Source organism: Psammomys obesus, unplaced genomic scaffold (assembly GCF_907164565.1).
Source record: "Psammomys obesus unplaced genomic scaffold, mPsaObe1.curated_primary_1811, whole genome shotgun sequence".
In the NCBI taxonomy this organism is placed as follows: Eukaryota; Metazoa; Chordata; class Mammalia; order Rodentia; family Muridae; genus Psammomys; species Psammomys obesus.
This window is the reverse complement of record NW_026596064.1, coordinates 16,732,834-16,750,354: the sequence shown is the minus strand read 5'-3', so window position 1 is coordinate 16,750,354 and position 17,521 is coordinate 16,732,834. Positions and strand designations below refer to the sequence as shown.

General features: G+C 46.9%; 1 protein-coding gene and 1 pseudogene across 1 annotated transcript in view; one reads left to right on the top strand and one right to left on the bottom strand.

Moving 5' to 3' along the window:
* The window catches only part of Pla1a (phospholipase A1 member A), a 35,285-nt gene extending 26,864 nt beyond the window's left edge, over positions 1 to 8,421 (top strand). The window contains exons 9-11 of the mRNA XM_055625077.1: positions 3,692 to 3,800; positions 7,293 to 7,457; positions 8,025 to 8,421. Coding sequence (XP_055481052.1) covers positions 3,692 to 3,800; positions 7,293 to 7,457; positions 8,025 to 8,109 — 359 coding nt within the window. The 3' untranslated portion in view covers positions 8,110 to 8,421. The remainder of the gene's footprint in view (positions 1 to 3,691; positions 3,801 to 7,292; positions 7,458 to 8,024) is intronic.
* Positions 5,412 to 7,255, bottom strand: LOC129689792 (receptor of activated protein C kinase 1-like; annotated as a pseudogene).
* Positions 8,422 to 17,521: the final 9,100 nt, after the last annotated feature.

Sequence of the window (17,521 nt, the reverse complement as noted above, 5' to 3'; positions counted from 1 at the left end):
AGTTTTTGCCCTGGGAGGCTTCTCTCTGGGGGACCCCTGACTCATGCCATTCTTCATACTTCTTTCCCCTCCTGGTGCCCACACCACAGAACTCTCACCCTAGTAGAGCCTCCTAGGTCAGAACCCTTGAGGAATTCATGACCTCTGCCACCTTCTCCTTTGCAGACACAATCCAGCTGTTCACAGATACTGCTCCCTACATTGCTTTGAAGCTAAGATGCCAAGGATGTGAAATGCAAATAGAAGCTAGTCTGGGAAGCCATGAAATACATTAGACACTAAGCCCATGCCCTTCCTGTGCTATTTATAGCTTCACCGGGGTGACTATTTCCTGGTTTGTGCTCACTGTCCTGGGCCCTCCCATCAGCCCCATGGCGTGCACAGGGCAAAAATATGCTAACTTAGATGATATATGATATTGTCACCTTAACATGAGCCGATTTTCTCATTAGCTTCTGTTGCATTAGTAGAGAGATCTTTGTGGCTACAGCCTCCTATTTCCTGGAAGGTCCCAGTGTAATGTGATTTAGTCCTCAGAACTCGGATTCTGTGGTCGCACAGACCTGGATTTGAATCTCAGGTTCTCTATTTTCCAGTTGAGTAATTAGAAGGAAGCCGCTTCACCTTTCTGAAACCCAATATCCTCCTGCGGGAAACGGAAACGGTCATAGCACTCACATGCAAGCACGCATTGTGAGCAAGAGATAGTGTAGAGGCAGACAGTGGCTCCAAGACTCAAAACCTGACACCCAACCGTTCCCTTTCCTTAGGCAGAGAATCTGAGACCCGGGCCGGGGTGTTTTGAGCTTTGTGGGTATGGCTACGCCTGAGAAACCAAGCGGTCTCAGTCAGTGGTGGGATTTTCATGAAGAGAGGTTCTGAGAGACATTACCTGAGGCACATAAATGGGTGAGGAAATCAGGATTTGACATCAGGTCCCCTGTCCCCTTTTCATGTCACCTTATGCCACCATGCTGCTCCATTCCCTGTTCCTTCTTCTTGTCACTCCCCTGGCAGCAGTGGTCATCAGAGGTTATCAGAAAGGCTATGGCGTGTGGTGGTGGAGGCTGGTGCTTCTGCGACCAGATGTCTCGGCCTCTCATTCCAGTCAGGGCAAGCTGGTAGCAACCCGATCAGGCTCCACTGTGTCTGTGCAGCTAAGAATACACAGGGTATGGAGGCCTGGAGGACATGGGAGGCTATGAGCTTTTTAAGGTTCCCTCTTAGGCAGAGTCCCAGAACCGTACATTTCTGGTTTCATGTTTATCTCAAAACCTCTCCCTTATGCCCCCAGAAACACGTTCCTGTCTGTTCAAACACCGCAGAGGGACACAGGAAATCAGCCAGTGAGAACACCCACTTGCCTTCAGACTCTGAGCCTTTCCTTCTAAGGACAGAATCAGGGTACCATCTTTCCCTAAGCCAAGTCTGACCTGTTAACTAAGCTCCAGTGTGGCCAGGGGCCAGCTCCAGCTCCCCAGACACTGCCAGGCCATCACGGCCCTGGACTCCTATACTCAGAACTCTTAGCCTCCTTCCACCTCAGCAGTGCTCTTGAGGACTATGGCCACCCTTGATTTCTGCCAGGCTGATCTTCTACCCAATAGTGATTTTAAAGATGGTATCAGCCATCCCTTGTAGAACAGTTCCTCATGTAGTGGCCTCTTGGTAGGACTTCAACAGCTCTTCACCACTGCCCTGTAAAGGGACTAAGAGGTTTGGTGATTTAGACGTGATGGCCCAGCTGATTAGCATCAGGGCCTGGCCTTAGATTTGAGCTTTCTGACCACTCACTCAGGGCTCAGTGTTCCTCTTTCTGAGTCACCTTCCTGTGCTGTTTTGAAATCACTACCAGTTCCTGTTCACCCCAGCATCAGTCCCAGCTCTCCTTGGGTTTCCAGGGCAGTGTAGAGAAAAGAGAAACAGAACCTTAAGAAAATGTCAGCACAAACATAGGAAGAGATGACATCCACCGAAGGTCAAACTCAACACAAGGAATTACATTCCTGAAGCTTTCAAAGTCAGCTAGCTTTTCCCTAGGTCACAAATATCCACTCTAGTTCAGGAACCTTGCCCATCCACAAAGCAGTTTACACCCTTTAGAAATAATCAACTGACAGACAGAAGGCCTGTGACACTGGATTTTTCTTCTTCTCTCTCTTTGGAGGGGACAAGATTGCAGGCTCTTTTGTCTCATGAATTCTTGGGGTGTTGGTGCTTGTCCGTGAGCCTGTCCCTAAGCCCAGGGGGATGAATCACATCCCTCCTCTAAGTTAAGCTTTGGTATCCACTGGCTACTTCCCCAAGAGTCAGATGGAAAAGTACAGGTAGAGGAGGAATAAAGAATTATGTCTCTAACTATGTACCCATCATGAAAGGAGACGAGGGAGAAATGATGGAGGACAAAGTGACTGCAAAATGCTACCAGAGACTCCCTACCCCTAAATAAAGAGAGATTTGTTAGTAACACTGTAATCCTGACAGTCATGAGGTCCTTATTTCTTCAGGTCACCGTAAGCCCAGATGGTCACCTTGTCTGTGTTGGTGACACCCACCTTGAGAGCCCTAGCGTCTATACTGCTCAAGGGAGGCTCATTGTAATGGATGGCCATCTCAGCTCCTGACACCGTACATGGAGAGGGGAAGAGGGGTATTGCTCTTCCTTAAATGAGTTGTTTATTTAGTATAGGTCCCTGTCGGTTTGTGCTGTTGTAACAAAATATTCGAGACAGGGTAATTGGCAAAGAACAGAAGCCTGTTTTCTCAGCCTTCTGGAGACTGGAAAGTCCAACATCAAGATGCTGGTATTTGGTGTCTGAGGTGACCGCTCTCTTTGCTTCCGGGATGGCATCTCGTGGCTGTCACTGAGTTGCTTTCCATAACAGAAGACAGAAGGACTAAAAAGTCACTAGCTAGGTCCTTCCTTCTGTTTTAAGGGCTGCTCTCCTCAGGAAGACCCAGGCTCACAATGAACCTGATTGGTTAGCTCAGCATACCAGCAAGATCTGCCTGTCTCTCCCCTCCCCACCAGGAGTGGTGTTTCTGACAAGAGCTGCCACACTCAGCTTTTCCCACGGGTGCTGGGGATCCAAGGTCTGCTTTCACGTGTCTCCGCAGGGACAGAGATTAAATGTGACTTTTGGAGGGCTACAGATATCCAGACAGCAGCCATCTATGCTGAATCCTCTTTGATACTCTCACGATTACGTCACTGCCATCGAGATGGGTTGGTGGGTGAACATGACTATTCCCAAGCCTGATGACCTAAGTTTATGCACAGATGGAGGAAGGGGAAAACCGATGATGGCAGCCGGGTCTGATCCCCAACTGTACCACCTGGGACACATTAAGTAAATTAAAACGTAATCATATAGACGTTACCTCACCACAATAAGGTCACCAGACAGGGAAGAGTAGACAACTCTTGCATTACAAGCAATAATAGAAACTCACCCTATCTGACCATTTCCTAGGCAAGGGCACTATGCCCGGGACTTTGCACGCACTGATCCAGTCAGGCCTCAATCCAGCCTGTGGGATATCTATTTGATTAGCCCAGCTTACACTTGAGAAAGCACCAGAGACGAGCTAATAAGTAATCTATGCCTCCCGCCATGCTGCTGCTCTATGGGGCTTTCGTATTTGGCACCTGTGCCACCTGCCAAGCCCCTGTTGTCCTTTGGTTTCTTAGTGCATCACAGCCTCGTGGAGTTTCATCTAAAGGAGAAGAGAAAAAAGGATACCAGCATTGAGGTCACCTTTCTTAGCAACAATATTACTTCCTCGGCCAAGATCACCGTGTACGTGAGTGGCCCAAATGGCTAAGCCCCTCTTTCGTGTGTCTTCATGCTCCAGGTCAGACACGGGGTGATTGCTAAAGGCTGGGCCTAGCCCGCCACGCTGGGGTCAGTTTCCACTCTAGGTCTACTCACAGATACAAGCTGCAGGTTTGAGATCACCACCCTCAGCACGGTGTGTTTGGATGCCAGCAAGCAAGGCGCCAAAGGGAATTAGCACATCGTAAGCCAGTTCTGAGTAGGAAGCAGTGCTTAGCGATCCAGGCTGATGCAGAAGAGCCCCCAAAAGGGACGTTCAGAGCAAACTAATTACATTGGGAAAGCTGTTGGGGGTTGGGGGAGGGGTAGGAGGCAAAGGAGGGTTACCATGGTAAGGGCAAACTGGCAAAGCTAAGAGATTGACTCCCATGGAACCTAATCACAGCACAGGCTACTGGGCAGAACCTGGAACCCCACAGGAAGTGTAACCTCTCCGCAAGCCCCGCCCCACCCCACCCAGAGGCCCTCAGACACCAACACCCGCTTCCCTGGGACAGCCCTTGCCAGAATCTGCCGACAAAGTAGCTACACACAGAGATTTGCAGGAGAAGTGAACTGAATGCAAATGGGGAAATGACCGGTATACACTCCTGTAAACATTCCCTGGCCCACTGTAGCGAGCTGTGAGAGCACAGAGACAGCACCTGAGTAGGTGTGAGGATGTGACAGGGGGAGCAAAGACTTCGCAGGAGTGAGCTCAGCAACGGGTTAGTGAGAAAAGGACATAGGGGTCCCTGGGAGAGAAAGCTGAGGAGGGGGATGTGAGAGAGGACAAGGCTGGAGAAACAGCTCGAGTTTGGAAAGAGAAACCAGAGATTGCGGTCTCTGGCCCGAAAGAAGCTTGGGGAGTCCATGGGGCGCGTTAAAAAGGAGAGTGACCACTTCGGCTCTGGGTGGGGGATGTCACGAGGCTGCCCTGATGAACTGCGCTAGGAGGAAAGACAAGTTCCACAACACAGAGGGTATTCCTCCTGAGCTCTCGGACATCCCGTCACTGGGCAGTGCCCTGTCTGCAAATACTGGCCCCTCCGGGTCATGAAGCCACATGAATCTGCAGTTGGGGACTGTGGTGGACTAACTAGTCAGCTGGGGACTTTCTACAGTATCTGCTCACAGCCGCGTGCTGGCAGAAGGGCTTTTCCTTGTTTCTGCAGCCAGTCAGTAGGTCAGTGGGTACCAATGGGGATCATGGCACTGGCACACTGGGTCTTCTAGAGACTTGAAACTGCTGCTCCTGCCCACCAGTCACTGGGGACGCTGGATACAAGCCAAAGCTGAAGCTTTCAGAGCGGCTCAGTGGACCTCACAGGGGGCTAGCGGTCACTCCCAACAGAGGACGCATGACTCGAAGAAAGGCACAAAGTGCGTTAGCTTTTTAAACTTCGCTTAGTTGTTTTCATTAAAAAAAAAAAAAAATCAGAAATTAGAAGGATGATTGCTGGGGAGAAGTGTGTTCTTTCCCCACTTTCTACTACTTTGCAAAATCCCGAGATTCCCTTTTAAGTGGAGAATTTACCCAAGCCACTCACACAAAGCATTTTTCAACTTCCATATAATTTATAAAGTCCTTGATAGAAACAGTTTCTTAAGCCCTATTTTTTCTCTCTGACATATTGTAAAATGTTTCCAAGCAAGAATAGCTTTTATACACTAAAACAAAATCTTTCTGGAAAATGAGAAAACAATTTGTAATGCCTAGTTCTGGATGAGAAAAATACACCAAGAAGACACTATCACTCTGTAAAACTGGCCTGGCGAAGCAGGACCCAACCCGCTGTGGCATGGAGAAGCATCTGTACCTTGCTCCTCTCCTTTATTTACTCTTTTTTCTTTCTTTCAGGAAGCCAGTTTTATTTCTAAGAGTGTCATAAACTTTTAGCGGGTACCAAGAATCGCCTGCCACACTCTCACCAGGTTGTCTATGTAGCCAGCCAGCAGAGTCTGGCCATCAGCAGAGCATGCTAGAAAGGTAGACTGGGGTGGCTCAGCCTTGCTGCTGGTTCTGATAACTTCATGCTTCAACGATCTTGTTCTCCAAGTCCGAGTTCTTGATACTGCGGCCAGGGGCAGCACAGAGCCAGTAGTGGTTGGAGCTAAAGCACAAGGCATTGGTGATGTCCCAGCCATCTAGCGTGCACGGCTGCATGGCTTCATTGAGATCCCTGGCCATCCTTGCCACAGAAGCACAGAGGGATCTGTCTGGAGAGACTGCCACTGTGTTCAGGCAGCCAGTGTGGCCAATGTGATCTTAAGCTTGCGGTGAGCCAAATTCCGTACCTTAGCCAGTTCGTACCATCCACGGGCGACAGCGACCAGGCTGCTGCCGTTCCAGAAGAATCGGACACAAGACAGCCATTCCAGAGCTCTCATCCTGGATGGCACACTTGCAGACACCCAGAGCATTCCATAACTTTACAGTCTCGTCTCGGGATCCAGAGACCACCTGCCCATCATCAGAGGAGAAGATCACACTCGGCACACCCGTGGTAGGCCTACAAATCGTCTCCTGGTGGTGCCAATTGTGAGATTCCCAGAGGTGCAGTGTTCCATTCCAGGAGCCGGAGAGGGCAGACTGACCATCAGAGGAGATAACATCACCAACAAAGTGGGAGTGGCCTCCCAGAGCTCGTGGTGGTCTGCTACAGTTGGTCAGCTTCCACATGGTGACGATCTGTATTACCCAGCCATTATGGCCCTTCAGGGTCCCACAAATGGTCACTTGCTCGTCATGACTACAGCTGATGCAAGTGTCGCCGTAGTGACAAGGATGGCACCAGATAGCTCAAACGGCCGAGCACCGCAGGCCGCCACCCCAGCCCTGCAAGGGGAAACAAACAGAAACAGCCCTCTTTCTTTCTTAGGGTCCCCCACTATCACAGAGGAGGCCGGGAAGGTAGAACACACAGCCCACTGCCCATGCACCAGGCAGCCAATTCTTCCCACCGCACAACTGGATAAGAATTTTTCTTTGAGAAAGAAGTGTTTCAGAAATCTTGAGCTCAAGTGGTCTCTATGGACAACAAAGAAATCACATGTAAAACCCTTTAACTAAAAATTTGTTGACTTTACCAATAATAATAATAGTAATAATAATAATAATAATAATAATAATAATAAGAAGAAGAAGAAGAAGAAGCAAGTATTTTATGGGTCATGTTCAAAATTGTTGGCCTATGGGCGGAGGACTGTCTCCATTTTCTAATTTTATTTATCTTTATTTCATTACTGGTGTTTTGCCTGCCTATATGTCTGTGTGAGGATGTCGGAGCCCCTAGGACTGGAGTTACAGTTGTGAGCTGCCACTTGGATGCTGGGACTTGAACCCTGGTCCTCTGGAAGAACAGCCAGTGCCCCTGTACTTGACAGCCAGCCAGGTTTACCAGCAGAGCCCCTTGGATCAAAGGGGAAGAAAAGTACATCTTATGCTGACTCATCCCCTCTCCCCTGTCCTTTCAGACCTAGACAGCAACTTGAAGGGAGAGGAGTCATAGCTCATCCCAACCCACAGTGCCAGATAAAGCAAGTGAAGCTCAAGGTCCAAGTTCCCAGCCGGGTTTGGAAAAAAGACAGGACTACCATTGTTGGGACTTTCTGTACTGCCCCTCTGCCAGTAAATGACAGGTGAGTCACAGAAACCACCCCCTCGGCCATACCCGCAACACCACCAGTACAGCTCTGGACCTTAGGGGTGTTGCTTGATGAAGCTCAACCCTACTATGGAAGTAGCCATCTTAGAAGAGGAGTTGACTAAGGCCTTGGGTCTTCCTGAATCTTCTGTAGAGTCATACTGAGTTGAGAGGTTTAGGAAGAGAGCCAGAGAAGCTGATCTTTAATTCTCCTCCCCACTTCAATACATGAAACTTTTGCATCTGCTTTATGCCTTTGGTTTTAGTTAAGCTTTTATCAGAACATTTATCATGGCTTATTTCTCCCTGCTTAACCTCTGCATCAAATGTGTCGTTGGCAATCCTCTTGGGTGTGGTGGATCTAGGCTGTTTTCTCTGCCTGAGTAGGCATTCGATGATTAGCCTTAACACCCTACCATGAGCACGCAGAGATCAGGAATAGGCTCTACTGTAGGGAAGTGTAGACTCCTTTCACTAGACATGGGGACAGGAAAAGCCATACAGCATCTAGCCCTTTCTCCTGGTAACTGAGAACTTGCCTCCTGTTGTCCTGCACAAACAGAATGAAGACAGTCTGTGTACCTGAGCCAGTGAGCCTGCAAGCAAACACGCCTGTTTTCCAGGACCTGAAAATAGTCTGTGTGTAGCCCGAGCCTACACAGGAGGCAGTGGCCTGGATTTTTTTTCCAGGGCAGTGTGGCAAGAGATGTTTCTGGACACCTTATTCCACTCCATTCCTACTAAGGGGGAAGGTCAAATTCTGGGTGGTTTTCCCCATCAGTGGAGGACAGATGACTCATCTTAGGAAACTGATCTCCACCACTGACTTACAAAGCTTTACATAGATACCGTTTCAGCTTCCCTGTTTCTGCACAAATGTAGTTGCCTCACATCCTTAAGAATCTCAATACAGCATACACAGAGAAATGTTTTAAATAAACTACCATGGGATATCTGAATCATTTCAGTTGTTTTGTTGAAATATAATTCTGCTACACACACACACACACACACACACACACACACACAAACAATTACAGGGCCATTAACATGACTTGTTGGCGTGCATGCACACACACACACACACACACATACACACACACACATACATACATACAGTAATTAAGCAAATAAATGTTTAGACAGTTAAAAAGTGATTTACAGGGCTGGAGAGATGGCTCAGAGGAAAAGAGCACTGCCTGCCTTTCCAAAGGTCCTGAGTTCAATTCCCAGCAACCACATGGTGGCTCACAACCATCTGTAATGAGCTCTTGTGCCGTCTTCTGGCATATAGGTGTGCATGCAGATAAAACATTGTATATGTAATAAATAAGTAAATCTTTTAAAAAAAAAGTGATTTACAGAGGAGCACTGTTGCTGTCAGTTGTAGTTTGTCCTGCAAGTTCATTTTGGTAATGGACAGTGTATCACAGAGACTTGTAACCTGTCAAACTCCCAGGAAAATGTGACAGCTGCTGTAGTGGTTGGACACAACACTTAGCCATGACGGAGGAAACAATTGGACATCTATACCACCCCTCTGAGGCTCGGGGTACATCACAGAGGAGGGGGCAGAAAGAATGTAAGAGTCCGAGGAAGGGGGTGAGCGTGTGACAATTCCCTCTCAGCTGAAAGTTTCGCTCTTGGAGAGAGAAAAGGGGCTCATCAGAAAGCAAACAAGAGCCACACTTCCTGGAAAGATGAGATTTAGAAGATTCACAGGACCCCTCCTCAAAACTGTAGACCAAGGAAGGACACTGGTGTAGAAGAGACTGTGACCCAGCTGAGCGGCCTGCGGGTGCAGCGAGCTCCAGTGATGCAGCTTTTGTGCATCCTCCCCCAGGCGGGGCTCGGCTTTTCTGCTTGTCGGCAATGCAGCTGCCTTGAGTCGTTCACGCTTCTGTAAGTAACGCTTTACTTGTGACCACATCAGTAGCCTCAGTGAACTCATTGGTTAGCTAAGTTAGACTTTTGTGGAACTGTCACTGTGGTCAGTTGCTGGTTCCTTATTTGGGGTGAGTAGATGTTTGTATGAATCCTCCCAAGATGTCACAAGACACCAGCACACTCCCCATGTGGCCTCTTTGTGACAAAGCCTTTAATATAGAGACCTTTTGGAGAAAGTTGACCAAATCACACTAGTATGAAAGATCCCTCTTGCACCATCTCATGTGACAAAATATGTTAATATTCTGAGTCTTAGTCGTTTTTCTACGGTTGTGTGTAAACACCGTGACCAAGGCAACTTATAAAAGAAAGCATTTAAATTGGGGCTGGGGGATGGAGAGGGATAGAGCCCATGACTGTCAGAGCTGGGGGCATGGCAGCAGGGGGGCAGACATGGAGCTGGAGCAGTAGCTCAGAGCCTATATATATAAACTTTTTTTATTGGCTCTTTGTGAATTTCACATCATGCACCCCAATCCCACTCATTCCCCACTCCCCTCTACCAGCCCTTCCCCCTTGCAAACCTTCCCCCAACAGAAAAAAAAAAATCTCATTGTGGAAGCTGTAGTGTGTCACAGTGTGTCCCACAGTACAGCCTTTTGTCCACACTTCTTCCCTTGCAAATGTTCATTGTAATGACTTGTTGGTTTGGTATGAGGCCTCTGGCCTCTGCTCCTCTATCAATCCTGGATCTTCACTGGGAGTCTTCTCAGAGATCCTGTTGTTGCCCTGTGTCATGGAGATCCTGTAGTTCTGGATCTGTAGGACCAGCCCCTTCACACTCTCCAGGAGTTCATAGATGGGGTAGATGTTGGGCTAGGCCAATTCAAAGCCCTGGATCTGGCCTGGGGGGTGTATGTGTTGGTCAGCCCATGGGCTTTCTTGTTCTCCCCCTCTCCCCAGCAACCCCAGCTACCGGAGTCAGGGCTATGCTGCTGCCCAGCCAAGGTGCAGGGCCTGCTCTCCCCAGTGTGCAGCAGGTGAGAAGCAGCGACAGCTGTACTGCTTTCATGACCCCAGGGCCAGCTCTCTTGCATGCTGGAGGTGGCAAGGGGCAAGGGTTGGGCAAGGTTGCTCCACACAGGAGACAAGTTGTGGGGCCAGCTCTCCCACGTTCATAACCTCTGGGCTGCTCACTGCACCCCCATAATCAGCGTCAGCTCTGCTGCACTGCCCAGGCAAGGTGTAGGGCCTGCTCTCCCCAGTGCCACAGCAGGTGGTGGATGGGGTCAGCTTTCCTGCTCTCACACCTCCTCCAACAAGACCACACCTCCTAATCCTTCCCAAGCAGGTCGCCAACTGGGGACCAATCACCAAGTATATGAGCCTATAGGGACCATTCTCATTCAAGCTATCACATTACTATATTGATTTTTTTGTTACATTATTAAAATATACTTCTAAAGCCCTATCCCCCCCCCTTTTTTTTGATTATGACAAGGCAATCTCTAACAGTCTTGGGCAGAGTAGAAAATGAATTCTGACAATAACCAGACTGGACTTGGAAGTGGAAACATCCTGAGCGGAACAAGCAATTAACAACAACAACAACAACAACAAAATCATAGACCAGGCATGGTGGTACTCACCTTTAACCCCAACACTGAGGAGGCTGAGGCAGGTGGATCTCCGTGAGTTCCAGGCCACCAGGGGATACAAAGTAAGAACCTGTATCAATTAAAAACACACATACATAATACATTCATACACACATACATACATACCTACACACATACATACATACATACTTACATATATACATAAAAATAAACATTGAATGCCTGCAGGGTATTTGAAACCTCCTAGAAAATCCTTCCTGATTTGGGTCCTTTATCCATTAAAAACTGAAAGGACACAAATGTTTATCGTGTAAGCTGTTATTATTTTTTTTTTGAAGTAAAAAAAATATGGGTTTGATACCTGAAAGTGTTTCTTTTTTAAAATAGGTTATTTGCAGTCTAGGGGGCAGAGATGGCAGCAGCCGTTGAACTCTCAGTGTTGGGATGGTTTCTTTCTGGTGACCATAGGTTTAGAGGACTAGACAACTTTGGGGGGGAAGAAAGTGGCCTTTTATTGAGTTATTATTTCCCAAATTCTGATCTTATAAGTAATGTATGTCAGCCATAGCTCAGCCAAAAATCAGATAGTAACCTTCAACTGGGTGAGTTGAAGTGAATTTGAAAATAATATTTTAACTGGGCTGGGGTATGTCGCTCTGATACTTAAGTACTTGGGAGGTGATTGCAAGGGGAGTGGGGACTCGGAGACATCCTCAGCTACATAGTAAGTGAGAGGCCAACCTGAGCTATTTGAGATGCTCACAAAGAAACTAATAAAAGACTATTTACAGTAATTCCTAGGGTGGAATCCCGAGGAACTGTGTGGTTTTCTCTGGTTTGTGGAGTGAGAGCTGCTGAGATCCTGAAAATCCAAAGAGAGGCTGGGGGAGGCAGCCCCGAAGTCACAGACACAGGGATAGACACATAAGCTGTCCTAGCTTGTCTCCCCAATTGCTGCTCCTGACCCTGGGTGACCCCAGCAGAAGCCAGAGGAGAATAACTCATCAGCTTGGTCCATACAGGTCCAGGGCACACTGCAGGGCACAGAAGGGTGGAGAACATTTGGGAGCAAAAAGATACTACACTCATCCTCATTATATTCCCTCCTAGAAGCTTCTCTTTTTAAACTTACCCTAAAACAAACAAACAAACAAGCAAACAAACCTCACATAAATGAGCTTTGAAGAAAACTGCTGACTTTTGGTTTGCTCTGTGACAAAGACAGGGAGAATGATGTAAACCATAGGGTGTGGTTACATCACTTGGGCCAGGTCAGGCAGAGGGCAGAAGCCAGGGCCTTGGCCTTTCAAAGCTATGGCAACGCAAGCCACAGGACAGGCGACATGAGATGATCGGACACTCACCCACAAGCTCCGTCCTCTGCCTGCCACAGCCCGTGGAGACTAGCGAGTGGGAAGAATCCACATATTCCCCAGGAAGCAGGCCTGCAGGCCTGCAGCTTCCTTCCCTTTTAAAACCTCAAACCACGTTTCCTTTTACACCCTCTCATGACCACCTGGTGTCTAGCGCACTTCCCCGGGGCTGACCTCAGCCGGCTTGGGGATTCATCTAGCTGATGTTCTTATGGTTGTGACTCGGTGAACGGTGACCACCCTGGAGACCCTGCTTAGCTAATCTTCCTTAGCTCTCCCGGATGCTTGCTGCTCCTTCTTCCAAGTTCGGATAAATCGTATCATGCTTCTGTGATAAGAAGATGAAATCATATGTCGATACTCTGCTGAGACTACGTGCTGTCTTTGGGGAACGGCCTGTGTTTCTTCGCAGACGGCATCTTGTTTTAAAGCATGGCTCGATATACCCACGTGTTATTGTGTGTTCCATCAGAGAGGTTAGGTCGTTTCCTTAAATGGGAAACCAGTTCCCTTATTGTAGACTAATCCTAGAAATAAATAAAATGAGAACATGGCCATGTTTGAAATTCCAAGTAGATGCTGTGGCCTCCTGGCCCCAGAGCTGCAGGCCCTCCTTTTCCCTAACTAAAAACAAAGGTTAGCAACCTTTGAGAGAGGTTTTCAAAACTCATCCATTGAGCTAGCAAGATGGCTTGGCGGGTAAAGGCACTTGATAGCAAGCCTAATGTCCTGAGTTCAATTCCCAGGACCCTCACAGTGGAAGGACTCCACTCCTCTAAGGTTTCCTCTGACCTCTGATGATCTCTCTCTCTCTCTCTCTCTCTCTCTCTCACACACACACACACACACACACACACACAAACAGAGAGAGAGAGACAGACAGACAGACAGAAAGAGAGGGAGACAGGGGTTGTTAAAAGAGATCCACATCTCCATCAGTGGGCTGGAAGAAAGACATGCAAAGCTTTCTTACTATGAGAGTTCCTACCACAGTGGTAGATCTGAGTGCTTCCTAAAACCAGGCACATAGCCTTCTTTTTGAGAAACTTGGGTTTAAGCAGCTGGGGTGTCTGTAGGGTTAGAAAAAAAAAAGGAGGGCTAGCAAGGTACAATGCTTGATGACGGGGCAAAGGCAGGGCGGGGAACCTTCCACACCCAGTTAACTCACAGAACTCTACTTCAGTCTTAGTCTTTATGATTCAACTCCAGTGTCAGACCCACCGTCAAGCCAACACAGCTGACGGGAGAGTAAAGCAACTTGATCCCGGAACAGGAAGCCAACAGAATTGGCTAAGGCTGCACAGCTCTTTACTGCCTTAAGATGTCCTGTCCTCTCAGCTCTCCTAGGAGGTGAAAGCAGCGACCACCCGGGTTCACACAATGAGGTGTGGTCAAGATCACAGGGCTGGCATGCAAAGGAGGCAGGGCTCAAACAGCAGCAGTCTGTTTAACACCTGTTAAACACCTGTTTAACACCCAGCACAGGGTGTTAACCAGAAGTGTGGTTAGTCTCCAGGTACAAAGCACTCTAAAACCACAGGCAAATAAACTCCCCTCAAGGGCCCACAATGGAACTACCAAGACTGGCTTAAAAACTTCTGGACTCTGGGTGAAATGAAAACATTGTTAAAAAAAAAAAAAAAAGAAAGAAAGAGTTTGAAAAAAAAAATCAAGATGATAACAGCAGAGCAGAAACAGAGCTACAGGTCATGTGTTCAGGCAGCGAGCCCCAAAGCCAAGTGAGCCATACTCTCATGGGAATTCAAGCCAGTCTTGTATAGATAGACAGCTGACTGGGAACTCAGATAAAGCTTCCGTTGGTGAATTCAGGGCTGGTCCATCAATACAGTGAGCACAGAGTTGAGAGCAGGAAGGCAGAGGAGTGAAGAGAAGATGAGTGTGGACAGAGATCACTGCAGTCAGAGAGACAGGAAGGTGCACAGCCCTCTCTGCAGGAGTTATGCTTCAGTAGCTTTTGGTGGCTCAAGATTGTGTATTGGCTACAAATCCTTCCTTGAAGAAAAGCCGTGCTTTGTCTTATCTCTTATAACGCCAGAAGCTTGTATGCTAGGGTAGTGTCCTCCCTCACTACTTGCTAGAAAACAAATAAATAGGCCCATGGAGTAGTTTCTCTTCTATAATTTAATTTATTGTTAGCATTGACTTTTTTGTTTTTGTTTTTGTTTTTTTGAGACAGGGTCTCCCTGTGTAGACTTGGCTGTTCTAGATTCACTTTAGACCAGACCAGGCTGGCCTCAAACTCACAGAGATCTGCCTGCCTCTGCCTTCCAGAGTGCTGGGATTGCAAGTGTGTGCCACCATGCCTGGCTGCATTGGCTTTTTTCTTTTTTCCACTTATCTTGTTAGAGATCTGTTGTGATTTTCTTTTTCTCTTTTTCTGCAGTTTGTACATTTCTAGAAATCTGTCCATTATACCTGTTATCTAATTTGTTGCTGTACAATTATTTATAGTATTCTCTTATATATTTTAATTTCTATAAGGTCTGTAGTGATATCTCTTAATTTTGACTTTAGAAGCCAAATCTTCTTAGATTTTTGTTGGTAAGTCCTGCTAAAAATGTATTAACTTTATTGATCCTTTTAAAGAAATAACTGGTTTTCCACTCTTCATTTTGTTGATTGTCACTAATCTTTATTTTCTCCCTTGATTGGACATTCTTTAGTGTTATATAGGGTTTTTTTGTTTGTTTGTTTGTTTGTTTTTCAGTAGAAAGAGCCAAGCATATGACTTAGCTTTTGAGCTTTTGCTTCTGAACTGATAATCTTTTATGAGACCACAGATTTTTTGATGACTACCTCCCTCAAAAGTGACAGGGTCCTGGTGACGATTCCCAGATGTACCTTGGGTAATACAGCAAGATGGTATTTTGCTACATATGCTTTAGTTATCTTCATGCTGTGTGATTCCAGATTTCAGAAGATCAGTATATTTCCCTAGCATTTAATACCCTATACAATCTGAAGAATAGAATACACTTATTTTCTCATTCAAATAAAGACCTCAGAGGTTGTTTCCCAGATATCCTCAGTTTGAATTCCTAGGGGGATCCTACTGTCTAAAAACCACATCGCTCAGATTAGAAAACATTGTCATGGGCCCTTCCTCTGAGAACTAGAAAGAGGGATCCTGCCTTTAGCCTCAGCTACAGCTGGACTAGCAGCAGATGCCTGACTTAAGCTGGACCATGTAGATCTTAATCCTGAATATTTGAAATTGCAACTAAGAGGTAACCAGCCCTTCTCTTCCAGTGGATGGAATTGTTATGTAGGAACTGTAGCAATGAAAGCAGTCTATTTCCCCCTGAGAGTAAAGAAGCCGGGAAGGCGAATCTGTAAAGAAAGAGAAACACTTAGCTTATCTCCAGAGAGAAACAGAAAAGGGAGATCATGCCTGGGCTCCTGAGGACTTTTTGTTTCCCTGGCCCAGACCCATTTTGAAACCTAGCGGTAGTCTTGACATTAGTTCCATAAGGTCACTCTGTACCTTTATAGTAAATCTCCACTTGTCCCATCAATTCCATATTCAATGAAAGTAAACCTCCCAGAACACATGTTATGTGAAGGGTAGAGTTCCAACTGTGTTACATAGCTTATCCTCATAATTATAAGCATTATTTTATTTTACATGTGGAAACACTTAGGGGCAAAGGAAGTTATGCAGCTTTCCCACCCTGGTACACCTAATGATGGGGGAACTGATGGCTCACACCCAGTGCTGACTAACCTGGGAATCCAGGCTCTAGCCACCATGATACATGACTCCTGCTCAAGATGGCTTCTCGTATTTAATATCATGACGACTATGTACACAGATCTCTACTCAAGTCTGGTAAACAAAACAAAACTATGCCATGTTCCCCAGTGTGTCCAAACTGATAGCCCCTAAAATATCCAGTGGTCAGTTTCAGCTCCATGCTTCTGCTCCTAAGCCTCCAGACCTCCTTTGGGTCCCACCAGTCAGCTGGAGTCCTCCTTCAGTTCTGTGTCCCCTGGAAACCTGCCTCCCCATGTCATTTCAGATGGTGCCTCCAGTGCCCTGCTGTGGTGCTCCGTCACTGAGTGCACATACGTCAGCATTCCATGACAGGTGATACCTAGGTTCTCAAAAACAGCGGTTTTGCATCTTCTTTCTCTATGTTCCCCCACCCACAGTATAATTCACTGGAAAATACAAGAAAATCTCAAATCAGAGTAAAGAAAGCGAGCTTAAAGGCCCAGAAAAGAAGAAAAGAAAAGAGGCTTAACTTGAAAGGAACTGTTGTGGGTTTTTTTTTTCCCCCATAGAGCTCCAGAATGGTCTTTATTTATGGATCCTGTTTGAGAATTTCATTTCCCAGTGTTTTTTAACATTTTGACATTTTCAAATCTCCAGAAGAAGAAATAACAACCGCACACAGAAGATACGCCCTCGAAACACGAGTCTTCTGTAGCAGGTGAATCCTACCCAGCCCTGTCTCTCCTTATCCTTCTTTCTGTAAGTGCTGTGCTGCTCACCCAGCCTCACACGCAGTCCTGATCTTACTCTCAGGTATGCTTCTGACCGACACATCCCCCCACTTCCTCCTCAAAAGGGACCCCCTTCGTCCACTTTGTGAAGGGTTCTGTGGCTGATTCTTGCCACTGCCCTTTAATGAAACATGTCGGCTTGCCTCATAAGTCTATTTGGTGTCCTGACAACAGCCCACTCATTCCATCCATGGCGGCCTGCACCTTGCCTGTTATTTGTCCTCACCTGAGATAGTGGTTACCATGATAATTCAGCTTGGATTATCATGAAGCCTGAGTCACTGCTGAGTCAGAACATAACAGCACTAAAAATAAAAGCCATTTCTGTCCTACCCCACCCCCACTACCTGATTCACATTCATATAATGGCTCTTTATTTCTTCAAGTCTAGGATCTGTCCCTTCCTGTGTGGTCTCTCGGAGAGCCCTGAATTTTGGCACCAACCTCTGCACTGGTCTCTTTTTCTCTGGCCCTTCTACCAATCCATTCTGTTTGGCTCTGACAGATAATTCTGTCTAAAACCACCCGAAACCCATTCTCTTGCTCCACAATTTTCGTAGAATTCTCTCAGTGACTTCAGGACTTTCCCTAGTTAAGTCCTTATATCTTTTCTCTTAATTCTCACTTACCTTTTCCTGAAAGCGATTCTCAGC